This window comes from Lynx rufus, unplaced genomic scaffold (genome assembly GCF_022079265.1).
Source record: "Lynx rufus isolate CCGP_SWC_20201006 ecotype Redwood Valley unplaced genomic scaffold, mLynRuf1.p SCAF_18, whole genome shotgun sequence".
NCBI lineage: Eukaryota > Metazoa > Chordata > Mammalia > Carnivora > Felidae > Lynx > Lynx rufus.
The window spans coordinates 39,926,810-39,948,370 of NW_025814832.1; the positions used below are offsets into that span (position 1 = coordinate 39,926,810).

Below are 21,561 nucleotides of genomic sequence, written 5' to 3' on the forward strand. Positions count from 1 at the left end.
GGCCCTCTAGGGGAGAGGCGTGTCTAGGAGGTATTTAGATAAACTAGTTCAAGGCTCAGGTGAGATCCTTAGCTCATGACATAAAACTAAGGAATTATCCAAGTATTGGTGACCTTTCAAAATTCAAAGTGGATCATCTTGTTCACTGTGTTGGTCTCTCTGTATCATGGGGCCCAAGCAGCCAGTTCCCTATGGCTGTTTCTGCACCTTTAAACCATTCTGACTGGGCCTCCTCTCTCGGGTAGCTGGGCAGTCTTGCTCCCTTGGTGGCTCTTGGTCCCTATGCTTTCCCAGGGATGGTTGGTTTCTGAGAAACTTTTAGGGGGCACCTTCCATCTCCAGACAAACTATTTCCCACTGGATTAGATGTCACAACTTGACTTTCCTCACTTTCCGTGATGGGCAACTAGGGACTCAGTTCCTGGGTGACCTTCTATGTACTTACCCACCCAAGAAATATTTGTTGAGCACCTACTATGGGCCAGACACTATTGTAGGTACTGAGGATACAACTGTGATCAAAGCAGACAAAATCCCTGACCCTAAAGAGCTCATAGTAGAGAGACAGGAGGTAGATATACAGTTAAGAATAATACGGTGTATGGGGTGCCTGGGTGGCTCAATTGGTTAAGCGTCCGACTTCTGCTCAGGTCATGATCTCACAGTTCATGAGTTTGAGCCCCGCATCGGGCCCTGTGCTGACAGCTTGGAGCCTGGAGCCTCCTTCGGATTCTGTGTCTCCCTCTCTCTCTGCCCCTCCCCTGCTTGTTGCTCTGTTTCTCTCTTTCTCAAAAACATTAAAAAAAAAAAAGAATAATGTAGTGTGTCATAAAGAAGACAAAGCCCCATAATGCGGCATGACTGAGGGAAAGGAGAGAGCTGTAGGGGGTGGTAGTGACATTGGCCAAGGGCATCAGCAGAGAAGGACTCTCACAGGTTGAGGGACATTTGAGTTGAAAGCTGAATGAGGAGAAACCACAAGTCATGAGAAGATAGGGTACCTGCAGGGCTCTGGGAGAGTAGGAGCAGTGAGTCCTGAGGGGTCCAGGTATGGCACGTCTGGAAAGCCTGCCTGAGTAGGAGAACGGAAAGGCAGGAAGAGCCGAAGGTGGGCAAGCGGTCCTTCCCTGGACAAGAAGGCCCAACCCGGGGCAGCCAAGGATCAGCAGACAGGTGGGGAGGGAAAAACAAGTCAAGAGAAGACCACTCTTTTCTAAGGAAGGAGAAAGAGAAAGGAAGAAGGAGCAAGAAGGAAGCAGCGACAAGGCAGGCTACACAGTTTGAGGGGCCCTTTGTTAAACATTATCAAGCATTTCCAGATGGCAACAGCAGAGCTTTGAGCCTAGCTGGGCCCTTCTGAGTGCTCAGGGGTGTGACTGAACAGGACGCGCCCCCTGGGCTGGAGTGTCTGTGGAAAAGCAGGCCCGGATCCTTCCTTCACCCCAGGGGGTGGGAGCCTCCCAGGCACCGGGTAAAATTGGTGGATTACATTTTTTTTTACTATTTTGAGGAAAATGTCGCAAATTGTACAATGTTGCAAAACCAACACAATTTACGCAAGAGATTTCACGGACTACCTATAATTGTTTCACACTTCTGAGAGTTGCCGTGTTTTCTTTTTTCTTGGGAGGTTTGGGGTGGGTGGTGGGTGGTGTGGGGCCAGTGCTCTTTCTTCTCCCCCCGCCCCCACGTGGGAGGCAACAGGGCTGACCTCTGAGCAGGTGTGGCATTTTCCAGACAGGCACAGTTGGTTGGAGCCAAGAATGTTTAAACCCATATATTATGTCAAATACCATTTATATCAAAATACCCCTCCTGAATCTTAGGCTAATTACCTGACAATTAACACTAGCCATCTGACCTTGGTAAACCATTTATCCTCCCTGAACACCAGATTTCCTCATCTGTAAAATGGAGATAATTACACTTATATTTCACAGGGGTGCTGTGAGGATTAAATGTATGAAAAGCTTTTTAAAGAGTATTAAGGTCTAAACAAACGCCGGTTAATGTTACTAAAGATCTGCTCAGCATCAGCTTCATTGGTGCGGACGGGGGACCTCGGTTCGGCCACAGTTTGACAGAAATCTTGGGGCCACCTGACTACTGGGCTCTGGTGTATTCTTAACAATCAACTTCTGATCTTCAGTTTCTCAAGCAGCTTCCTTTCCTGGGGGGATCCCCTCGGCTTGTCAGTTAAGTTTGAGATCACAGGTCAATAATCCTGGTTTATATGCCAGGTTCTGGTGAGTTGGGCTGGCTTCATAATGTTAATAGTCCCTAGATGAACTGAGAAGACTCCAGACCCTGGGCCTGAGAGTCAGTAGGAGACAGATAATCATTCTTACTCATTTCTTAGTACATAGTGCACTTGAGTAATGCTCTTATTAAAATGTGCTAAAGGCAGATGCATTTCTGACAAGGGTGAGCAATTCAGCACTCCCGATGCTGTGGGGCAGGGAGAGGGGAGTCTATCATGGTCCTCCCACTAGGCCAGTGGCCGTTCCTTCTGCCTAGAAGCCTCTTTGTTCAGACATCCAGGAGGGATGTCACCTCCTCCAGGAGACCCCATCTGAAAGGGCCTTTTCCCCGACTCCAACCTCCACCTCTGTCTACCCTGCTCAATCCTCCTGGCACATGCCCACCTGATTCATGTTTTATGGATGAACCACACGTGAGCTCCACGACAGCTGTGACTCTGCTTGGTGTTTCTAGGCTTAGGGTTCAGAGCCTTTGGTCAGCAACGGGATCCAGCTGGAATTTATAAGATTTAAAAATTTTCATTGTATGTATGTATTTTACTTTTTTTTTTTTCCTTTTTTTTTTTTTTCAACGTTTATTTATTTTTGGGACAGAGAGAGACAGAGCATGAACAGGGGAGGGTCAGAGAGAGAGGGAGACACAGAATCGGAAACAGGTTCCAGGCTCCGAGCCATCAGCCCAGAGCCTGACGCGGGGCTCGAACTCATGGACCGCGAGATCGTGACCTGGCTGAAGTCGGACGCTTAACCGACTGCGCCACCCAGGCGCCCCTTTTTTTTTTAATTTTAGAGAGAGAGAGTGTGCGCGATCAGGGGAGAGGGGCAGAGGGAGAGAGAATCTTAAGCAGCCTCCATGCTCAGCGCTGAGCCCAACGTGGGGTTGGATCCTACGACCGGAGGCAAAATCAAGAGTCAGACACTCAACTGACTGAGCCGCCCAGGCACACCTCACTGTATTTATTTTTTAAAATACCTTCTGAAAGAGAAAGAAAGAAAAAAAAACCTTCTGCTCATGATGAGTGATACTTGTTTTACATTTGTAGTAGTGATATAAAGTTTCCTTTCAAAATAAATGTAAGAATATCAGTTATTTTAAAAGACCAAGGAAATAATGATGGTGCACAGGGGTCAATATTTGGGAGGATGAAACAAAACAGTGCTCTGGGGATGCCTTTTGAGACTCTGCCTGGCCTGTAGACCTATTCTGGGACCAGCTTACTGACAAAGACACGCACACACTGTGCACCCATTTAACAGACGCATCAGGTCTCAGGAGCTAAGTGATGGTTGCCTCCTACAGGGGCGGAGAGTGGATCTTAGAGAGATGGGGCAATGGTGGGCACACACTTCCCAGGGCTCTTCTGAGGCCCCTGTACATTTCTGTCCTGGGGGTCATGAGACACCCTGTGTTTTCCTACCTTCTGTCTTCGCCTTTAAACCAGCTTGAGCTGCTGATACTGGCAACCATAGCCCTGTACACGATGGTCTTCTGAAGTTAAACACAAACTGTGTGTCAGTGGGTGTCTGGGGGTGGGGGTTGTGGGGGCAGGGCAGGAAGAAGCTGTTTAGTCAGTCCCCGTTTATTGTGCGCCAACCAAGGGCCAGGCGCTTTGCTACTCTGCTAAGTGTTGAGAATCCAAAGTTCCCCACTAAATGATGAGCTCCACTGTCAGCCTTACTCACCCAATGAACGTTGAGGAATGGTAAGCAAGGCTGGGGAAGGGGTGGGGGGCTTACCCACAGCAGGTATGTCAGGGCTTTCTCCTCCCCCTTGGAGGGGTTTCTCTAACATGCCACTGCTGATAAAGGTTTAAGGTACGGCTCCTTCTGAGGATATTTTAAGTTTCAATGGAGAAATCCAAACTCAGAGAAAGGAAGGTGGGGAATGAAGGAATGAATGCAGTTTGGGGCTCGCCTCAGGGTGAAGATGCCAAGGTTGAGCCTTTGTCGAGGATACTGGCTACTGTGTCTCAGGGTCCCCCCACTGGAGCATGGAATCCAACTGTGGCTGTTTGCTCGCTAACTTGGTCATGCACTGTGTTCCATGAATTGCAGGTGAGGCGATGTCCAATCTTGAACCTAGAAATTCACTGAAATAAAGGGAGGGGGCCATAGTGCACCATTTCAGTATTTTTTACCTGTGAAACTTACCATTAATGCTCCTTCCACCTCCTAACCAAGGTTCCCAAATCAACCTGCACAACCTGCACACCTGCACACATTCAGAAGCATATAAAAGCCTGCAACGCATCGATGCAGCGGGCTCTGAAAATAGCAGCAGAAGCCACAAACCAAAGAACAGACCTTTGTGAACGGAGTGAAAGAAGCTGTTTGTCCTGAGTTCATCGTTTAAGCTACATACGACTCCCCACGATTACTAAAGTAACATCTTTAGGCAAAGATAGGGATCAACCCGAGGAAAGTAGAATGTCTTAATACGTTGGGTTTTCATTTTCCTGTTAAGTCTCCAGGGTTCTGATTTTCTTTTTTTTTTAATTAAAAAAATGTTTATTTTTGAGAGAGACAGAGCACGAGTGAGGGGAGGGACAGAGAGGGAAACACAGAATCTGAAGCAGGCTCCAGCACAGGGCTCGAAGTGGGGCTTGAACCTATGAACCGTGAGATCATGACCTGAGATTAACTGACTGAGCCACCCAGGCGTCCCAGGCCCTACTTTTCCAACCAGAGCCCCAGGGAGTGGGAACTTACACGAAAGCAGGTAGTGGAGCCATTGCAAAGCACAGGTTTGACGGCATTAGCAGAGGCCAGGCTCCAGTGAAGTATATAAACCAGGGGATGAATCTTTGATGATGAATGGGTTCGCAGCATAAGAACCCATGCACTCCAGGTGTTACCTGACCCTGGACGCCACCCACATGAACATGGCTTCACTCCCACTGTAGTCCCAGTGCACCCACCTTTCTCAAACTGTTACTCATTTTCCAAGCGATATTGAATCTATCTCCTCCGCCTAATTAACTGCTACTCAGGCAGATCAGTCAGTTTCAGAAACTTCTCCATTAGACTTGAATCTAAACCACACAACTTCCTGAGCAGTTTCACACGTGGAGCTACCTTCCCAGCCAACGCAGCACTTTTCTTGCATCAAGACTATCAAGAGATCAGACTCGAAAATACAAAGCACAAACTGGTGGTTGCCAGAGGGGAAGCGGGTTGGGGGATGGGATGGACAAAACGGGGGAAGGGGAGTGGGAGGTACAGGCTTCCAGCTATGGAATGAATAAGTCAGGGGATGAAAGGTACAGCATTGGGAACACAGTCAATGGTACCGTAATAGTGTTGTATGATGACAGATGGTAGCTCCACTCGTGGTGAGCACAGCATAATACAGAGGGTTGTTGAATCACTATGCTGTACATCTGACATTAATGGAACGTTGTGTGTTGACTATACTTCAATTAAATAAATAAATGTAAAAGAGAATATCAAGAGATATTGTTGGGAGTCAGACACAGTCCAGTCTGTGTGTTTTTGAGCGGCACCAAAGTCCTACTTTAATCTACCCTGACCGTGTTTAACCGTTCTCTGCCCAGTATTAGTGATTCCAAAGCTAGAAAATTACACAAAGTTCCCGCAGAGTTTAAGGTAGGCTGACAGATACAAAGTCAGAGGGCAAGGGAACAGAGTGTAGCAGATGACTGAGAAGAAAAGGTAGCAGCGGGCAGAAAGAGGCTCTTTTTTTACACCTAAAGCCCAAAGCCCAAGTCAAGTGCCCCAAAGATGGAATCAAAACTCTTCTTGTTGCTTGGAAATGCCTCAGAAATGCCAAAGGAAGGTTTTAGTGGATCATTTAATATATCTGTTCCTCATCCCAAAAGATAAGTGAAATACCATTCCAGTGACTCAGCCTTTTCCAGTTTTAAATACATTCAGTGCAATGGAAGAGATGGGAAGTTCCCTTTCTCTTACCCTTTAAAGATGAAGCCAAGCAAGGTGGAGGTTAGTGCAAGGGCGGAGGGGTGGTGGTGGTGGGGTGCTGGACCCTGGCAGGGCCTCTGTGTGAGGCGGGGAGCTGTGGCAATAGTGACTTGGTGTGGGTGTCAGAATATATGAGGGCATTGGCCCCCATATATTGAGGACCACAGGAGTTTGGGATTGTTGCAAAAGGAAACTAAAGTACAGAGAAGAATAAAAACTAGAATAAATCTTGTGTTGGATCGGTACCAAAGGCAGTGATCTGAACTGATAGTTTTCTTTTTTTTTTTTTTTTAATGTTCATTTATATTTGAGACAGAGACAGAGACAGAGACAGAGCGTGAGCAGGGAAGGGGCAGAGAGGGAGACACAGAATCTGAAGCAGGCTCCAGGCTCTGAGCTGTCAGCACAGAGCCCGACGCGGGGCCCAAACCCGTCACCCGCGAGATCATGACCTAAGCCAGAGTCAGATGCTCAACCGTCTGAGCCACCCAGGCACCCCAGAACTGATGGTTTTCAATATGCAGTAGTATAAAAATACAGATGCAAGTATGTGTGTGTGTACCTACATGCAAATATCTTGGCGCTCCATCCACTCAGGGGGCTGGGAACGGGCACATACCAGGAGCAATGAGCACACTCAGCTTGGTTTCTAAATACCTTTCTGCACTAAAAGAAACCAGCACCTCTTGGGGGGAAATGCTGGATTCAGAAACTGTAAAATAAGCTTGGAACAACTTGTGCTTGAAGTGCTCTGAGAATCGTGGGGACAGTCACAAGATCACAGAAGCATTTGAAGAGGCTCCCACTGGCCAAATCTGGGGTAACAGGAGCACCAATGACAGTAGATGTAATAATCACTAAATAAAACAGAAATCTGAATCCAGATTAAGAGAAGTAAATGGATAGGAAAAAAAAGCTTTCCTTACAGAACCAATATATGGAGAAAAAATGGTAGGGTTAGGAGACACTCACAGGCTACCATCATAGTAATTCAGCCAAGAAATTGGAACACAGATGCCAAATGGAGGGTAAAGATTGATGAGGAATGGGTAATTTACCCGATTTCAAAGCATTACCCTATGAAATGCTTATTAGTAACTTTTCAGTGGAGAAAAACAGCAGATACCACCTCAATGAAGTGTTCAAGGTTAACATTACCAATAACAGGGTAATTCAAAATCGATTCCCTGATAGAATGTAATGGGAAGAGCACAGCATCACTCAGTGTTCCTGCCAGAAATGTCACTTGAACCAAATCATGAGAAAGCAGTCTGCAAGATAGCCTGTGATCTTCAAATGTCAAGGCCATTGAAACACGCCTGGGTTGTTCAGAGTATAGGGGACCGAGATATGACTACTAAATGCAACTTTTTTTTCTGGTGATAGGTTATTGGGAACATTGGGAAAACGTGGTTATCTGTGGATGTTTTCATATTTCTACTTCTGATGGATTTATTTGGTGATAGAATGTCTTGGGGCGCCTGGGTGGCGCAGTCGGTTGAGTGTCCGACTTCAGCCAGGTCATGATCTCGTGGTCCGTGAGTTCGAGCCCTGCGTCAGGCTCTGGGCTGATGGCTCAGAGCCTGGAGCCTGTTTCCAATTCTGTGTCTCCCTCTCTCTCTGCCCCTCCCCCGTTCATGCTCTGTCTCTCTCTGTCCCAAAAATAAATAAACGTTGAAAAAAAAAAAAAAAAGAATGTCTTTAGTTATAGGAATTATACATGAAAATATGCAGGAGAGTTGGGACATCACCTTGCAACCTATTCTTAAAAACTATTCTGAAAAGAAAATGGACTATTCTTGCAATATTCTTGGTAACTGGTACTTTTCTTTACGTTTGAAATTAAAAAAAAAATTGCTTGTTTCTTATCACATTTCCACATGTAATACAATGATAAAAAGCAATTATGGGAATATTTGAGTTGAACATGCAAAACATAGGAAGAACTGAAAATTCTTTATTTGGTAAAAATTAAGAATACATTGTATAACTTATGAACCACCAAGAGGGAAACATGTAGGAGTGGTAACTGAAAAAAAGCAGAACATAAAAAAAGCAATACTGATGATGATCATTTTCAGTTGTACAGTCATGTGGCTAAAATAAAGTTCTCAATTCCTTTTGTGTCAAACAGTTAAGGGCACAATAAAAAAAACGAGACAAGTTTGCTAAATGTCAAGATCTTTTTTTCCCATTACTTATTTATTTTTTAAAATTTACATCCAAGAAAAGTCTAGATCGTTTTACTGTTTGAGAAATAGGTTACTTAGAGGGGGAACAGTGTCTAAAATTCCACAGAACTAGAGTTAAGTGGAGACCATGACTAAATAAACACGTAACAAGGACATGTTTTGATTCTCTTTAAAGTAGTAATTTTTTTTAATTGTTTATTTTTGGGGGGGGGAGAGAAGGAGGGAGACAGAGCGCCAGTGGGGGAGGGTCAGAGAGAGAGGGAGACACAGAATCTGAAGCAGGCTCTAGGCTCTTAGCAGTCAGCACAGAGCCTGATGTGGGGCTTGAACTCGTGAACTGAGAGATCATGACCTGAGCCGAAGTCAGACGCTTAACTGAGCCACACAGGTGCCCCTAAGGCAGTATTTTTGAGTCAGGAAAATATCCAAAGAAAGAGGATTCTTCTTGACATGCTTCTCGCTGAACGAGACCTTTATTCACCATATATATCAACTGCCTAGTCCAGATATTTGAACTCCGAAATAATTTAATGCAACTCACAGTCAGATGATACTTTATCACGTATAATACTTCCACATGGAAATAAATTCTTGATGCCTTTTGAATTCACGATTCCCATGAAATTTTAGTTATGATAAATTACAAAATGGCAAGAAAGATTCTTTGATATCTCAAAGTAAGAAAAAACTTAGGAAAGTACATATTAAAGGCCTTCCCAAATTGGAAGCACAATTATTAGAATCTTGATAAAAAGCAATTTTTTCTAGGTTTAAGGTTCAAGTCTGAATCCTTGGACTTTCCCACATCGACAAGACACACTTGTGAATGTTCTTTTTAAAAAGCTCCAATGAGCTCACGCGTCAGGAGCAGGTGCCACTCAGCCAGCGCTGGACAGAAGAGGCTTGCGGTATTTGCACTGAATCCAGACTCGGTACATGGTCAGCTGTTTCCCTCGGTTCACTTGCAATCGGCGATCCACCAGGTTCTGAACCTTTTCCAGTCCAGCCGTAGTGAAAAGTGTATCCAGCTCATCTGGTTCGGAAAAGAGATGTTTACATATTTTCCGCTAAAGAAAAAACATGGTCCACCACTTCCTATATTAAATGGGGCTCCGTGAGACTGTTTTTATTTATGTATTACAAGTGGCTTCAGCAGGGCTGTTTATTTAGAAGTGTAGGAGCAGCTTGGTAATATTAAGTTCATGTTTAAATGGGGGAAGCCAAACCTTCTGGCAAGGGCCCCTTGGAATCCAGAGGGAGAGACTTAGAGCAGACAGGGAAGAATTTTCAAGGGCTTTATGGACACCTTCAGGTTATATGCAAAATCTCTATGCACGTAATGTCAAAGCCACTTTTTTAGCAGAGAGTTTCCACTATATTTTAACCAACAGCTCAAAGAAGTATGTGGCACAATAAAGGGCCCAAGGATGGCACTGGTGGGGGAGGAACCCCGAGGCAGGGCAAGCCGCAGAGGAGGGCAATTCTGGATTACACCTGGGAGCCGGGGCACGGGGAGCACAGCCTAATTCTGGCGCACCTACAGGACAACCCGGCTTACAGGGCAAAACCAGCTGCACTGGGGTCTTGCCGAAGGGGCAGGTTTCCCATCTGGGACAAAGCCACAGGGAGGAAGCGCAGACAGTTGAGGAGCAAAGCAGAGGACTGAAGGCTCCTGTAAGCGGAGCCCGTATGGAGAACAGTGAACCGTTCAGGTGGCCTGGAAAGGCAGGAAAAGTCTTCAAAAGGCAGAAGGGGCATGACAGTTTTACTTCCGAGACTGTATCAAGCAACATTTGATCTGGTGTTTGGGGGGCTGTTAGCATGAAGAAAGATGAGCGTTTCCATACCTTGTGTGAAGAAGTAAACTCTAGTACCATCGCCTCTCACGTAGAAATTTTCAGACAGACACTGACCTGTGGGGCGATGTGATAAACATCAGAGAGACTTTAAAGCACTTCCTCGAATTTCACTGCCAATCAAATGTACATCGTGATACCATTTCTTGGGCAGAGAACAGAACCCCTTCTTGGTTGCTCTGGGCACGTTGCAGGAATCTTCGGAGAAGAGGACCCCAAGGGGAGTGATCGAAATGCAGTGTTACATCACACATGTGAACCTCAGCCTTCTGTTCTAGAGTTGTTTCGTGTTGGAAGGTGTTTTCCCCCCTCCCTGACTACATAAATACCACATACTCTTTGTAAAACAAAAGTAAATAAATAAAAGCCAAGGACCATAGCTGAGTCTGAGGAAACTTGAGATAGACACCATGACCATTTCCCATGTCTGTCCATGTGCCCACACTCGCTCACAAGTACAAGACATACGCTGTTTTGGTTACGGACGCTCTCCCTTCAGCCGCCAAGCCCTCTGACCTAACGTCAATTTACCAACCTGGTACGTCGCCCTTCTGTACCTTCTGAATGCCAATATGATCTTACTTGCTTCACTTCTGCTTATTTCTCTCCAGCTACTCCTACATGTGGGGTCAACTTTAAAATACTTGTCTGCACACTGCTCTTCTCATCTGGGAATGCAGAACGGAAACCCCTCCAAGACCAACAGTAAGGGATCTACCCCACGCGGCAGGCACAAGATTCCCCTCTCCAGAGGCATTCACTTGGTTTTCGAGATTTTGCTTACATATGTATTACATGCTAGTTCTTGAGGAATTCCCAAAAGGACTGTTAGACTGAGTCAATAGCCCCAGTGTGCTCAAAAAACCCAGTGGGCGCCTGGGTGGCTCAGTCGGTTAAGCACCCTGCTTTGGCTCAGGTCACAATCTAACGGCTCGTGAGTTCAAGTCCCACATCGGGCTCTGTGCTGACAGCTCAGAGCCTGGAGCCTGCTTCGGATTCTGTGCCTCCCTCTCTCTCTGCCCCTCTCCCACTCACATTCTGTCTCTCTCCTTCAAAAAAAAAATCTTAAAACAAAAACAAAAACCATTAATGGAGAAGCATAGCTCTTCGTGAGTTGGCAGATTAGAGAAGTGGTCATCTCATCCTAATTTTTGTTACCCTCAAGTTTGTTTTTGGTCATTTGGATATGTTCTTCTGGGAATCAAGTCTAAAATTTTCTTCCCTGTGTTTTGGGTGGGTTGATCTTTTCCCTATCAACGTACCAACAGTCCCCGAAGAGCACAGATAATAATGCAGTCTTTATCTGTTCTATGCACCGAAATTATCGGTCTTTAAACTGTTTTGTTTTTTTTTTTTAATTTTTTAATGTTTATTTATTTTTGAGACAGAGAGAGACAGAGCATGAACAGGGGAGGGTCAGAGAGAGAAGGAGACACAGAAGCCGAAACAGGCTCCAGGCTCTGAGCAGTCAGCACAGAGCCCGACGCGGGGCTCGAACTCACGGACCGCGAGATCGTGACCTGGCTGAAGTCGGACGCTTAACTGACTGCGCCACCCAGGCGCCCCTAAACTGTTTTAATGGTACCTTTGGCCATACTTTGTTTAAAATTATTCATGTAATCAAATGTCTTTTCTAAAACTAGCTCTTCTAAATGCAGTGGTCTTGGTTTTAAAGATTTGCCCAATACCTGGATCACACAATCTTCAAAAACATACCACCTCTGTCATGTATTAAATGATTTCATATTGGAGCTGTAACTCTAGGTTTCTAATCAATTTCACGGATTTATACATCTATTCGGATGGCCAATCTGTTGTTTTGCTTACAGTAGCAAAATATGTTTTATTTTATTTTATTTTTAAAGTTTATTTATTTATTTGGGGGGGGGGGCGGTGCAGACAGAGGGAGAGACAGAATCCCAAGCAAGCTCTCTGCTGACAGCAGAGAGCCCAATGCAGGGCTTGAACTCATGAACCATGAGATCATGACCTGAACTTTTAAGTTGGACGCTTAACCGACTGAACCCCCCAGGTGCCCCCATGATACCTTTTTTATTTTTTAGTTATTAAAAAAAATTTTTTTAATGTTCATTTATTTTTGAGAGACAGAGATAGAGCACAAGTGGGGGAGGGGCACAGAGAGAGAGAGAGACACAGAATCCAAAGCAGGCTCCAGGCTGAGCTGTCTGCTCAGGGCCCATTGCAGGGCTTGAACTCACTAACTGCGCCATCATGACTTGAGCCGAAGTTGGACACTTAACTGACTGAACCCCCCAGGTACTCCCACGATACCTTTTTTAAATCGAAGCTGAGCCATGTCGTGGCGGCCATAATCTCGCAGAAGCATCATCCCTCCGGGCTTCAGAAGCCTGCTCAGCCTGTTGATAGCCTTCTGCATCCTGTGGGGCAACAGAGAAGGAAGATCAGGTCTCCTTAAGGACAGGGTCCCTTCTCCTTGTAGCACGTCTGGAAGAGCCAGTGGACTTCGTAACCCTGCTGACACATGGCCCCTGAAATCTTAGCTCCTCTGCTCTCCCTTCGGATGAGAACAGGAGCGCGTGTCTGAGCTTCTGATGTGCCTTCTGTGGTCTGCTCACAACTGTGGCTCCGACCCAGTCCCTTCAGTATGAAGAGGCCCGAGGACAACCTGCTTCTGCTGGAGAGTTCGACCATGGGCCAAGTTACACACTCTGCATCTGCTCACTGCCCACTCCTGCGATTACTTCCCAGGGAAGCCGCCCCTGGCCTGTGCGCCTGTGCCTCTCTGGGCGCCACGCTGAAAACCTGCAGTGAGGACTACTAGTCGGTGGACTCCTCTGCCTGCCCCCCCAGGCCCGAGCTCTTTGTGCGCAGAGACTGTGTCTTTCCATTTGTTGAAGATCAAACCCTAAGAACTTGCAATTTACAGGGTGAGTCAGCATGCAAATGAGCACCTCGGCAGAGAGCTTTCCATTCTGACTGCACTTTCCATACACAGTCCTCGTGGGGGTTTCGGCTGTGCTAACCTCAGAAGTATAAGTGCTACACAGTCTATTTAAATAACTGAATAATGAATTTTAATTCTAATGTTTTGTTTCAGTCCATGTCAGTTTTTAAGTCTATAGCAGTTAAACTTCTGCCGTTTTAAAAAAAATCTATCTAGTAAACTCTACCCTCAATGTGGGGCTTGAGCTCATGACCCTGAGATTGGGTCACATGCTCTACTGAATGAGCCAGCCAGGTGCCCCTGAACTTCTGCAGTTATTAATGTTTAGAAGCATGCCTGGCTTTTGGGCTGTCCTGCATCTGCCTTTATCCACACTCACAATGTCCGTGTTAGGTCAGATGACTCAGTGCCATCCTAAAGGAAATGGGAGCTAGAGAAAATCAATCACTCCTCTGGGTCTTTGGCTGATGCTGCTTCCTGAGGACAGTACTTCATCAGAACAGCTGGTTGCCCATGTCTAAGAAGTTTGGTTTTTTTTTGTTTTTTTTTTTTTTAAGGGAGAGAAGAGTGCATGTGAGCATGGGTGGGGGTGGGGGTGGAGTACAGGGAGAGAATCTGAAGCAGGCTCCATGCCGAGCGAGGAGCTCCTCAAGCTCGATCTCATGACCCTGAGGTCATGACATGAACTGAAATCAAGAGTCGATGCTTAGCCAACTGAGCCACCCAGGTGTCCCTAAGAAGCTTTAACAGCATCTTTTAGAGTTCAGCAACTGACTTTCCTTTCATCTAAACTTTATTTTATGGAATTCTCTTGTAACTGCAGTTTTCCAAAGAACTTAAGCATAAAGGAACACCTGAGTTAAGGTTCACCATAAATTCTGTGTTGTTAATAAGCTTGGTTTACTGCAAGCATTTAAAAAGGCCAATGAAGGGTGACTGGCTAGCTTAGTTGGTACAGTGTGTGGCTCTTGGTCTTGCGGTTTTGGGATCGAGCCCCACGCTGGGGGCAGAGATTACTTAAAAGAAAAATTAAAAAAACACAGCCACTAAAGACTTCTCCCCCATTCCTTAGGGATGTTAAACCATAACGATGACCAATCACTGCAGTCAACAGGCAGAGAAGTTGGGAACTTGCAAATTTAGGAAAAGGGATGAGACACTCGTAACACTGACAGAGTGGCTTTTCCCTGCCTATCAGGATCCTTCTTACTCAGGGCCCAACTTTGACGAACGCTTTGTTTTTGTTACACTGCTGGTGAAAGGACCTCCAACTTACTTGTCTGGCACAACTGCAGAAAGAACAAATATGAGGATGATGATATCAAGACTACTCGTGGGCACTGGGTAACTCTGATCTTCATCACACAGATCGTGAACAAAGGCAAAACACCGGCAGGGATCATATGCTGAATTTGTCTGCAGACAGTTGAGAGACACACAGGTTAGAAAATGTTCTCTCTCTCTCTCTCACACACACAGACGCGCACACACACACACACATTCACACGGCCTCAAGGAAATCTTATCTTGCTTTAAGTGTAACTGCAGCTACTGCCCACTGAGGGTTATCAGTCTAATCATGAAGGCACGCAATCTTACTCAAAGGTTAAGATTCTTGAACGATTCCAGAGAGGAGCTTGTGGAATCCAAATGGTACTTTTGTTTATTTATTTCTAAAAGATTTTAGTTTTGGGGCATCTGGGTGGCTCAGTCGGTTGAGCGTCCGACTCTGGCTCAGGTCATGATCTCAGAGATCGTGTCTTCAAGCCCCACATTGGGCTCTGCACTGAGAGTGCCGCTTGGGATTCTTGGGATTCTCTCTCTGCCCCTACCTACCTCGTGCTTTCTCTCTCTCTCTGAAAATAAATAAACAAACTTTAAAAAAGATTTTTGTTTTAAGTAATGTCTGCACCCAACATGGGGCTCAAACTTGCAACCCAAGATCAAGAGTTGCATGCTCCACTGACTGAGCCAGCCCGAGGTGCCCTTAACCAGTACTTTTAAAACTAGAGTTCTTCATTCCTCTACTTTTATTCTTTACTCTGATGCAGAGTTAGATTTGAAGACTGGAAAATCATCAGGAAGGTAAGTGGCCATAAGGAAAAATAAAACCCCCATCAGGAGAGAGACAAAACATAGACATTTAAACATTTAAGAGCATGATCTAAAACAACTCCCAACTCAACTATACCATATTACATAGACCACAGAATTCTCCAGGAAAACCTATGTCTCTAGATGTGGAAAATTTACCTTTATATTTTATTACCATAAAATTAACTAAAAAACCTCAAAACTAACTAAAGATAAGCCTCAATATTCACCTGGTCTGGATCCATGAAAGTAACTCCAGAAAGACACAACTACCAATTCTGGAGCTCCTCTGCTACAAGCATTAGACATGATTGTAACAGACACATTTTAGGGTAATTTCCCTTTCCATATCTCTTCTCCAAAAATGTGACTTTATTCCTCATTGGCCCCCGCTAATTCAAACAGGGCAAGTAGATTATCAGCTGGGCTGGGTCAATCAGACTATTCCTGGGGACTCTGGAATCAGGACAAGTCATTGTGGTGAGGCTCTGAGAACCCTGAACAGGGTGGACTGGTAAGGGTGAGCATGTCAGGATCATATGTAAAACCAGGAAAAACCTATTACAGAAAGTTGGTCTGTAAACAGAGAACAAACAAAGGACAAATGGGCACTGAGCTATGATTGATAGGAAACCATGAACTTGAGGGAGGTATTGAGATAGGAGGAGGAGAGGGTGGTGCCATCTTACTGGCTAGTCAACTTGCCTTGGTATCTGCCACCTTTTTAGGGCTCAGTTACAGTCCTGGCTACACTTTATGTCCTTGGGTTGCATGACCTTCTCTTTCTTTCACTGGCTGAGTTTGTCTAGATGTTTCTGTGACTTATAATTCAAAGAATTCTGACTAGAAACAGTCTTCTCATTTCAATCCTTAAAAGGAAAGTTTGGAGAGGCCAGGAGACAGGCCCAAAGTTCCACAGCTGGCCAGTGAGAGGTTCTGTATTCATGTTTAGTTTTTTCCGCTACTGCTGCCTGTAAATCTCTCACTTTCGGACCACATAAGAATAAGAAATAAAAGGGGCACCTGGGTGGCTCAGTGGGTTAAATGTCTGACTTTGGCTCATGGCTTGTGAGTTCGAGCCGCACACTGGGCTCCATACTGCTGGTGCGGAGCCTGCTTGGGATTCTTTCCCTCCCTCCCTCCCTCTCTAAAAAATAAATAAAAACTTAAAAAAACACAAGAATTAAAAACATTGCTAGAGACCCTGACTTTTAGAAGACGTTTTCCCCTCTAACCAGTGAAAATGATGGATAGGAGCAATTACACTCACCTGGACCAGTTCTATAGCTGTGGAAGAAAAATCACAACAGTAAACAAAGAGTCCTGGATCACTGAAATGGGCAGAAAAACAGTAACAATTAAGACTATAAAGTGAATTGTGTCTGTTCTCTTTCCTGTGTAGCAGAGGTTAAAATATCAAGGACACCACATATTAACAATGGAACAGGTTTTGAATCTTACTAATTTTCCTGATGACAAAGATAACTTAGAAATCAAATTAAATCAAGACCATTAAAAAAAAAAAAAAATCCAGACCATAAATCCGATCTCCCATCACCCATGGTGCCCAATAACCATTGTTGCCAGTTTGCTGCAGTAAGTTCTGAGAAACAACACAGCCCTTTCTCCTCTGTGCGGTCACACAGTTAAACTTTAAACACACTTACTTGTTAGTTTGTAAAATCGGAAAGACTGTGTTTCCCACACCACAACCAACCTGCAGACAGAAATGAACTTTTAGTTACAGGATTTTCCAAAAAATTAATTCCTGGAGCTAGATAAATAATCAATAATCTTGCCTCCTAACTCCATTAGGGAAGGTGTGGTGACCAGAGCTAAATAGTACCCATGCCGTTCCCTGACCTTGACCTCAGAAAGTCTAAAAGAGGCAGCCATAGAAGACTTTGAAAGCATGGGCTTTCAACAGCAGAAGGGAGTTGGTATGGAAAAAAGGGCATAGATTGCTTTTACTTTTTCAGCTTTAGCCAACAGTCCTACAGATGAAATATTTTTTTTTACTGAACTGCACTATATCATTACTGGAAAAAATGTTTCTAATTGACTAAGCTGAAAAATTTATGAAAAGGGGACCACAAATAAGATTAGTCTGGGTGTGGTAATAATAAAAACCACCACCATATACTAAGGACTCACTACTTGCCAGACACGATTCTAAGCCATTTTACATGTTACCTCAATGTATGCAATCCTCGTAACTATGAGGCAGACAGAGAGGCAGAGGTCCCGTTCCGCTTGGGGAGGGTAAGGGACTACTGACAAGGTCATGCAGGAAGTATACTCAACCCTAGGGTAATCTGGGGGAGTGTATAGTCACCGTCTGGCCTCAGCCACACCACCCCAACTAGGAAGACAAGAATTCTCCCATGCCGGAGAAGCAGGCACCATCCCAACTAACCCCTCCATGTTCTAACTGTATTACAAGAGAAGTAAAAGACTTTGTCTTGTGTTTCGGGACCCTTTTCTAGGTGGTAGGTACAGCACGATGCTACAACGTTCAGGGCAGTACGATGTTCCCAAGTAGCACCCCAGGTGATGTATCTGTGTGCTACAACCACCAAATATCTGGTCTGAATTTAGTACATAACGTTAGCTAAAAAAAAAAAAAAAAAAAAAGGAGGTGTTTCTAGGCCAATATAGGAGTCAAGTCTAGGCACCTTCTTCACCACTTTTGTGGTCAGCCTCCCTAGGCCACCCACGTGTACGACAGCCTCATTAACCCCATTATCAGGACAATAAAGGGGGGTTACCTCGAGTATTCGGTAGGTGGCTGGGGATCCAGGGAACTCATCGGCACAGATTTCCAGGTGATTGAATTTCTGAGTTACATTTTCTTCCACAGGAGCTGTCTGTGTTTCATGTTCAAGACTATTTGAAGAACACTTGTGCTGTTCTATTTTTAAACCAGGTCCATCCTCACTGGTCCTACATTCAGGTACTTCACTCCTCTTGTTGTCGGAGGGCAAATCCTCCAAGTGATCTTGGCTTTGGCCTGGTGCCAGCTCTGGGAATTCGGTAAAAAGCCAGTGTCTATCCTTGAAAAACCCGTTTTCGTGGATTTTGTAGAAGTCATTCCAATATTTGTGGGCATTTATTTCATAATCAACTGTGAACATTAAGGGAAGAGTTTAAAAAACCATCTCTCAGGATTTTATTTGTCCCTAATGTCATATACCATTCTGTCTCATTGAATGTCATTTTATACTAAAAGTATCCTCAAGCAGAGCCATTGTCTCAGAGCTGGAAATCTTTTAGTCCTATCATGTACCCTACCTGAACTCCCTCTGCATCCTGTCCTTCTAGGGAGTCCAGCTTCTGCCAGCGAACTTACTACCAATTCTCCACCCACATCTTTGGGTGGCTCTTAACTACTAGAAAATTCTAACATTAAGCAAAAAATCTGTCTTTTGATCAAAAAGTCCTATTTCATTTCTTCTTCTTTTTTTAAAGTTCTACTACTTCTTAGGGCCATACAGAACAACTCTTTTGCATTTAAGGGCAGTTATTTCCACCTCTAAATTTTCTCTTTTACAAGTGAAACGTCCCAGGTTCTTCAGTTATTCCCCATGTAAACTCAATGGTTATGATACATGCAGCTCTTCTTAAAATACACTCCAGTCTGTGGCTCTTCATAGAGTGTGGAGCTAAGAAATGAATTCAGTAATACCACAAGATACTAAAAAATAGAAACAAGGCTAAAAGGAAAGGAGAAATGCGGACAAGAGCGAAAAATGTCTTCAGATGAGAAGAGTTTTGATGATGGAGGACAGGAGAGACTCGAGAAGGGGAGACTGTTTACGCTGTAGTCTAAGGTGATCGAGGCAGTGTTAGACTTGAGTTTTGTTTTCTTTTTTTTTTTTTAAGGCTTCAGTTTTTGGTTTTTTGCCAGACCTTGACTAGTGTAGTAGAAATGAATACAAATCTAAGAAATTGGATTTTCGTTCCACCCTTGCTACTACTAACTAACTGCTTACCTCTGGGAAAGGCACTTAATGTCCTGTGGTCCAAGTTTCTTTAACTGTAAAAAGAGGATATTGGACTACATGATTTTCAAAATCCCTTTCAACTCTAACCTGCATTGATCCAGTCTCTGTCAAAGCATGTAAAGTGAGTATTTTGCAACTGGAATCTTCTAATTGTTACACTGAACTGTGGGATTGCTACCCTCTCAGTTTCTAGTCCTACTTTCAATTGTCTTTTAGGAAAAAGGCCCAATCAGTACTAGTTTTAGTACCCAGAGATATTCTGCAGTGAAATCATCCACCTCTCCAGAAGGGGCCTCTTTTTCTTTGGCCAGACTTATCTACACTCTGCTTCACCCAGCTCTCCTCGGCAGAAGCCTTAAATCCTCACAGCGAAGAAAAGACACATTCACCAGTCATTGGCTTCCTCCCCCAACAACATTGGGAATCAGATCACTAGAATCTAGCTTCAATCACATTTCCTCAGTAAAAGTGCAATCACATAGAGAAAGCACAGCCTCTAAGCCAATCACGTGACCACACGGTTGACGAAGGCGAGTCACATTAACATGGGTCTAGACAACGTAACTAAAACTTAATCGCTAGAAAATATCAAGATACACTTACTCTCAAATAAAGCCCAAAACAAAACTCCCTGTTTGCTCTAACAAGATTTTAGGGTGACGCCCTTTTCCGTCCTAACCCACCACCCCCCCCCCCTCCCGTTCTACCCCCGAGTTCGGTATCAGTCCAGTAACAAAGACTCTCGGAGGTCTCGGTTCTCTGCCTCTCGTGGACAGTTCGTTCAGCAGTACACTGGCTGCAGATACCACCGAGGGCCCACCTGGGCGCACCTTGCTTCTCCTGGCACACTCGCTGGGTACTGTTCTCCCGGACTTTCCTCTCCGCCGCCGCGGCCTGCTCTTCCGACCACTCAACATTGTCCCTGGGAAAATCAAACGGGCAGCTTAGAGGCCTCACGTTCCAGCCGCGGGCAGGGTGAGTCGCTGGCCCCGGAGCGCCTCTCCCACGGGAGGAGAGCGCCTCAAGCAGGGCAGCGGGACTCGTGGCCGGCGGTCAGGGGCTTCTCGCAGCGCCCGGGGCGGCGGGACAGAGGGCGGGCCGCAGGCCAGGCGAGGGGCAGGGCGGTTACCAGGCATTATGGTGGAAGACGCGCGCCGGATCGCTCAGGAACCGGCTCCCAAACTGCTGCCTCTTCTGGCCGACGGCAGCGGGCGCGCACTCGGCGTAGGGACCAGCCATGACACCGGAGCCGGATATACTTACTTTTCCGTAAAGAGAAAACTTCCTGCGGAGCCACGCCCCCTTCCGGAAGTCGCGGAGTCTGGGCGGGAAAGGACCAGGGCAGGGCGGGGCGCGGCAGTCCCCCGTGGAGGTTGGTGCTCGAGCTCCGCCCACCGGGGCGGGGCCTGAGTTGGGGATGGGGTTGGGGAATGGGGCGGGGCGTACTCTGGCAGAATGTCTTCTCGGAGTGGGTTTCCTACTCCCCATCCCTTGCCAGGAGGCCCTAGTGGTCTTGCAGGCCCGCAAGAAAGTGGGAGACATTAATTAAGCTTGAGCCTCCTCTCTATGCTGGGGTCCTCTAGCAGGTTCCCCCGTTTCCCTCAAAAATTTTAAAAATGTTTATTTATTTTGAGAGAGAGAAAGAGAGAGAATGGGGGAAGGGCAGAGGGAGACAGAGAATCCCAAGCAGGCTCCACAGTGTCAGTGCAGAGACTGATGGGGGGCTTGATCTCCTGAACTGCGAGATCATGACCTGAGGAGAAATCAAGAGTCTCATGCTTAAATGACTGAGCCACCCAGGCACCCCTCCTTCAAGTTTTAAGACAGGAAAAATCACTTTGAGAATTAAAGGTAGCTAGTCCCATGGAGCTTATGGTCAGAAGAATTTGAGGAAGGTAGCAAGCTGGCCGAGGAAGTCTGGCAGTTTTCCAGCTTCCATCGTCAGCTTTTTGTAGTGTGAAAAGCTATGAAAAAAAAAACAAAACGATTTTTCTGGGAGGAGGATATGAAATGAATTCTGAGAGCACAAGGTTTATCTGTTTAATCAAATGGAATATCCATCCAAGGACAAGTTAAAAAAATTTTTGTAACCACATACTTTTTGGAATTATCCATATCCGAGCTTATTCACACAATCAGGATTGTAATGCAAACACACATAATTTGTTATGTTCATACATTTTCAGCCTTCCATTTCTATTTTGATAATTACTACAAACTGATTCTCAAAAGAAAGCATGCTGTCTGCACAAGGTTAGTTGAGAAGAGTTCCAGGAGAGTAATGATTAC

General features: G+C 45.3%; 1 protein-coding gene across 2 annotated transcripts; it reads right to left on the reverse strand.

The window, feature by feature from the left end:
- Positions 1 to 8,831: 8,831 nt before the first annotated feature.
- Positions 8,832 to 20,511, reverse strand: METTL2A (methyltransferase 2A, methylcytidine). 2 transcript variants are annotated; one of them, XM_047081660.1, is made up of 9 exons: positions 20,402 to 20,511; positions 20,103 to 20,194; positions 18,037 to 18,392; positions 16,936 to 16,985; positions 16,539 to 16,599; positions 14,451 to 14,590; positions 12,541 to 12,647; positions 10,240 to 10,305; positions 8,832 to 9,425 (listed from the first exon to the last, which is right to left on the reverse strand). In XM_047081660.1, exons 1-9 carry the CDS (start codon positions 20,509 to 20,511, stop codon positions 9,271 to 9,273), a joined length of 1,137 nt encoding a protein of 378 aa, XP_046937616.1. In that variant the 3' UTR covers positions 8,832 to 9,270. The 2 variants fall into 2 exon arrangements, with proteins under 2 accessions (XP_046937616.1, XP_046937617.1); XM_047081661.1 differs by having other exon boundaries at positions 20,093 to 20,194; positions 20,402 to 20,491.
- Positions 20,512 to 21,561: the final 1,050 nt, after the last annotated feature.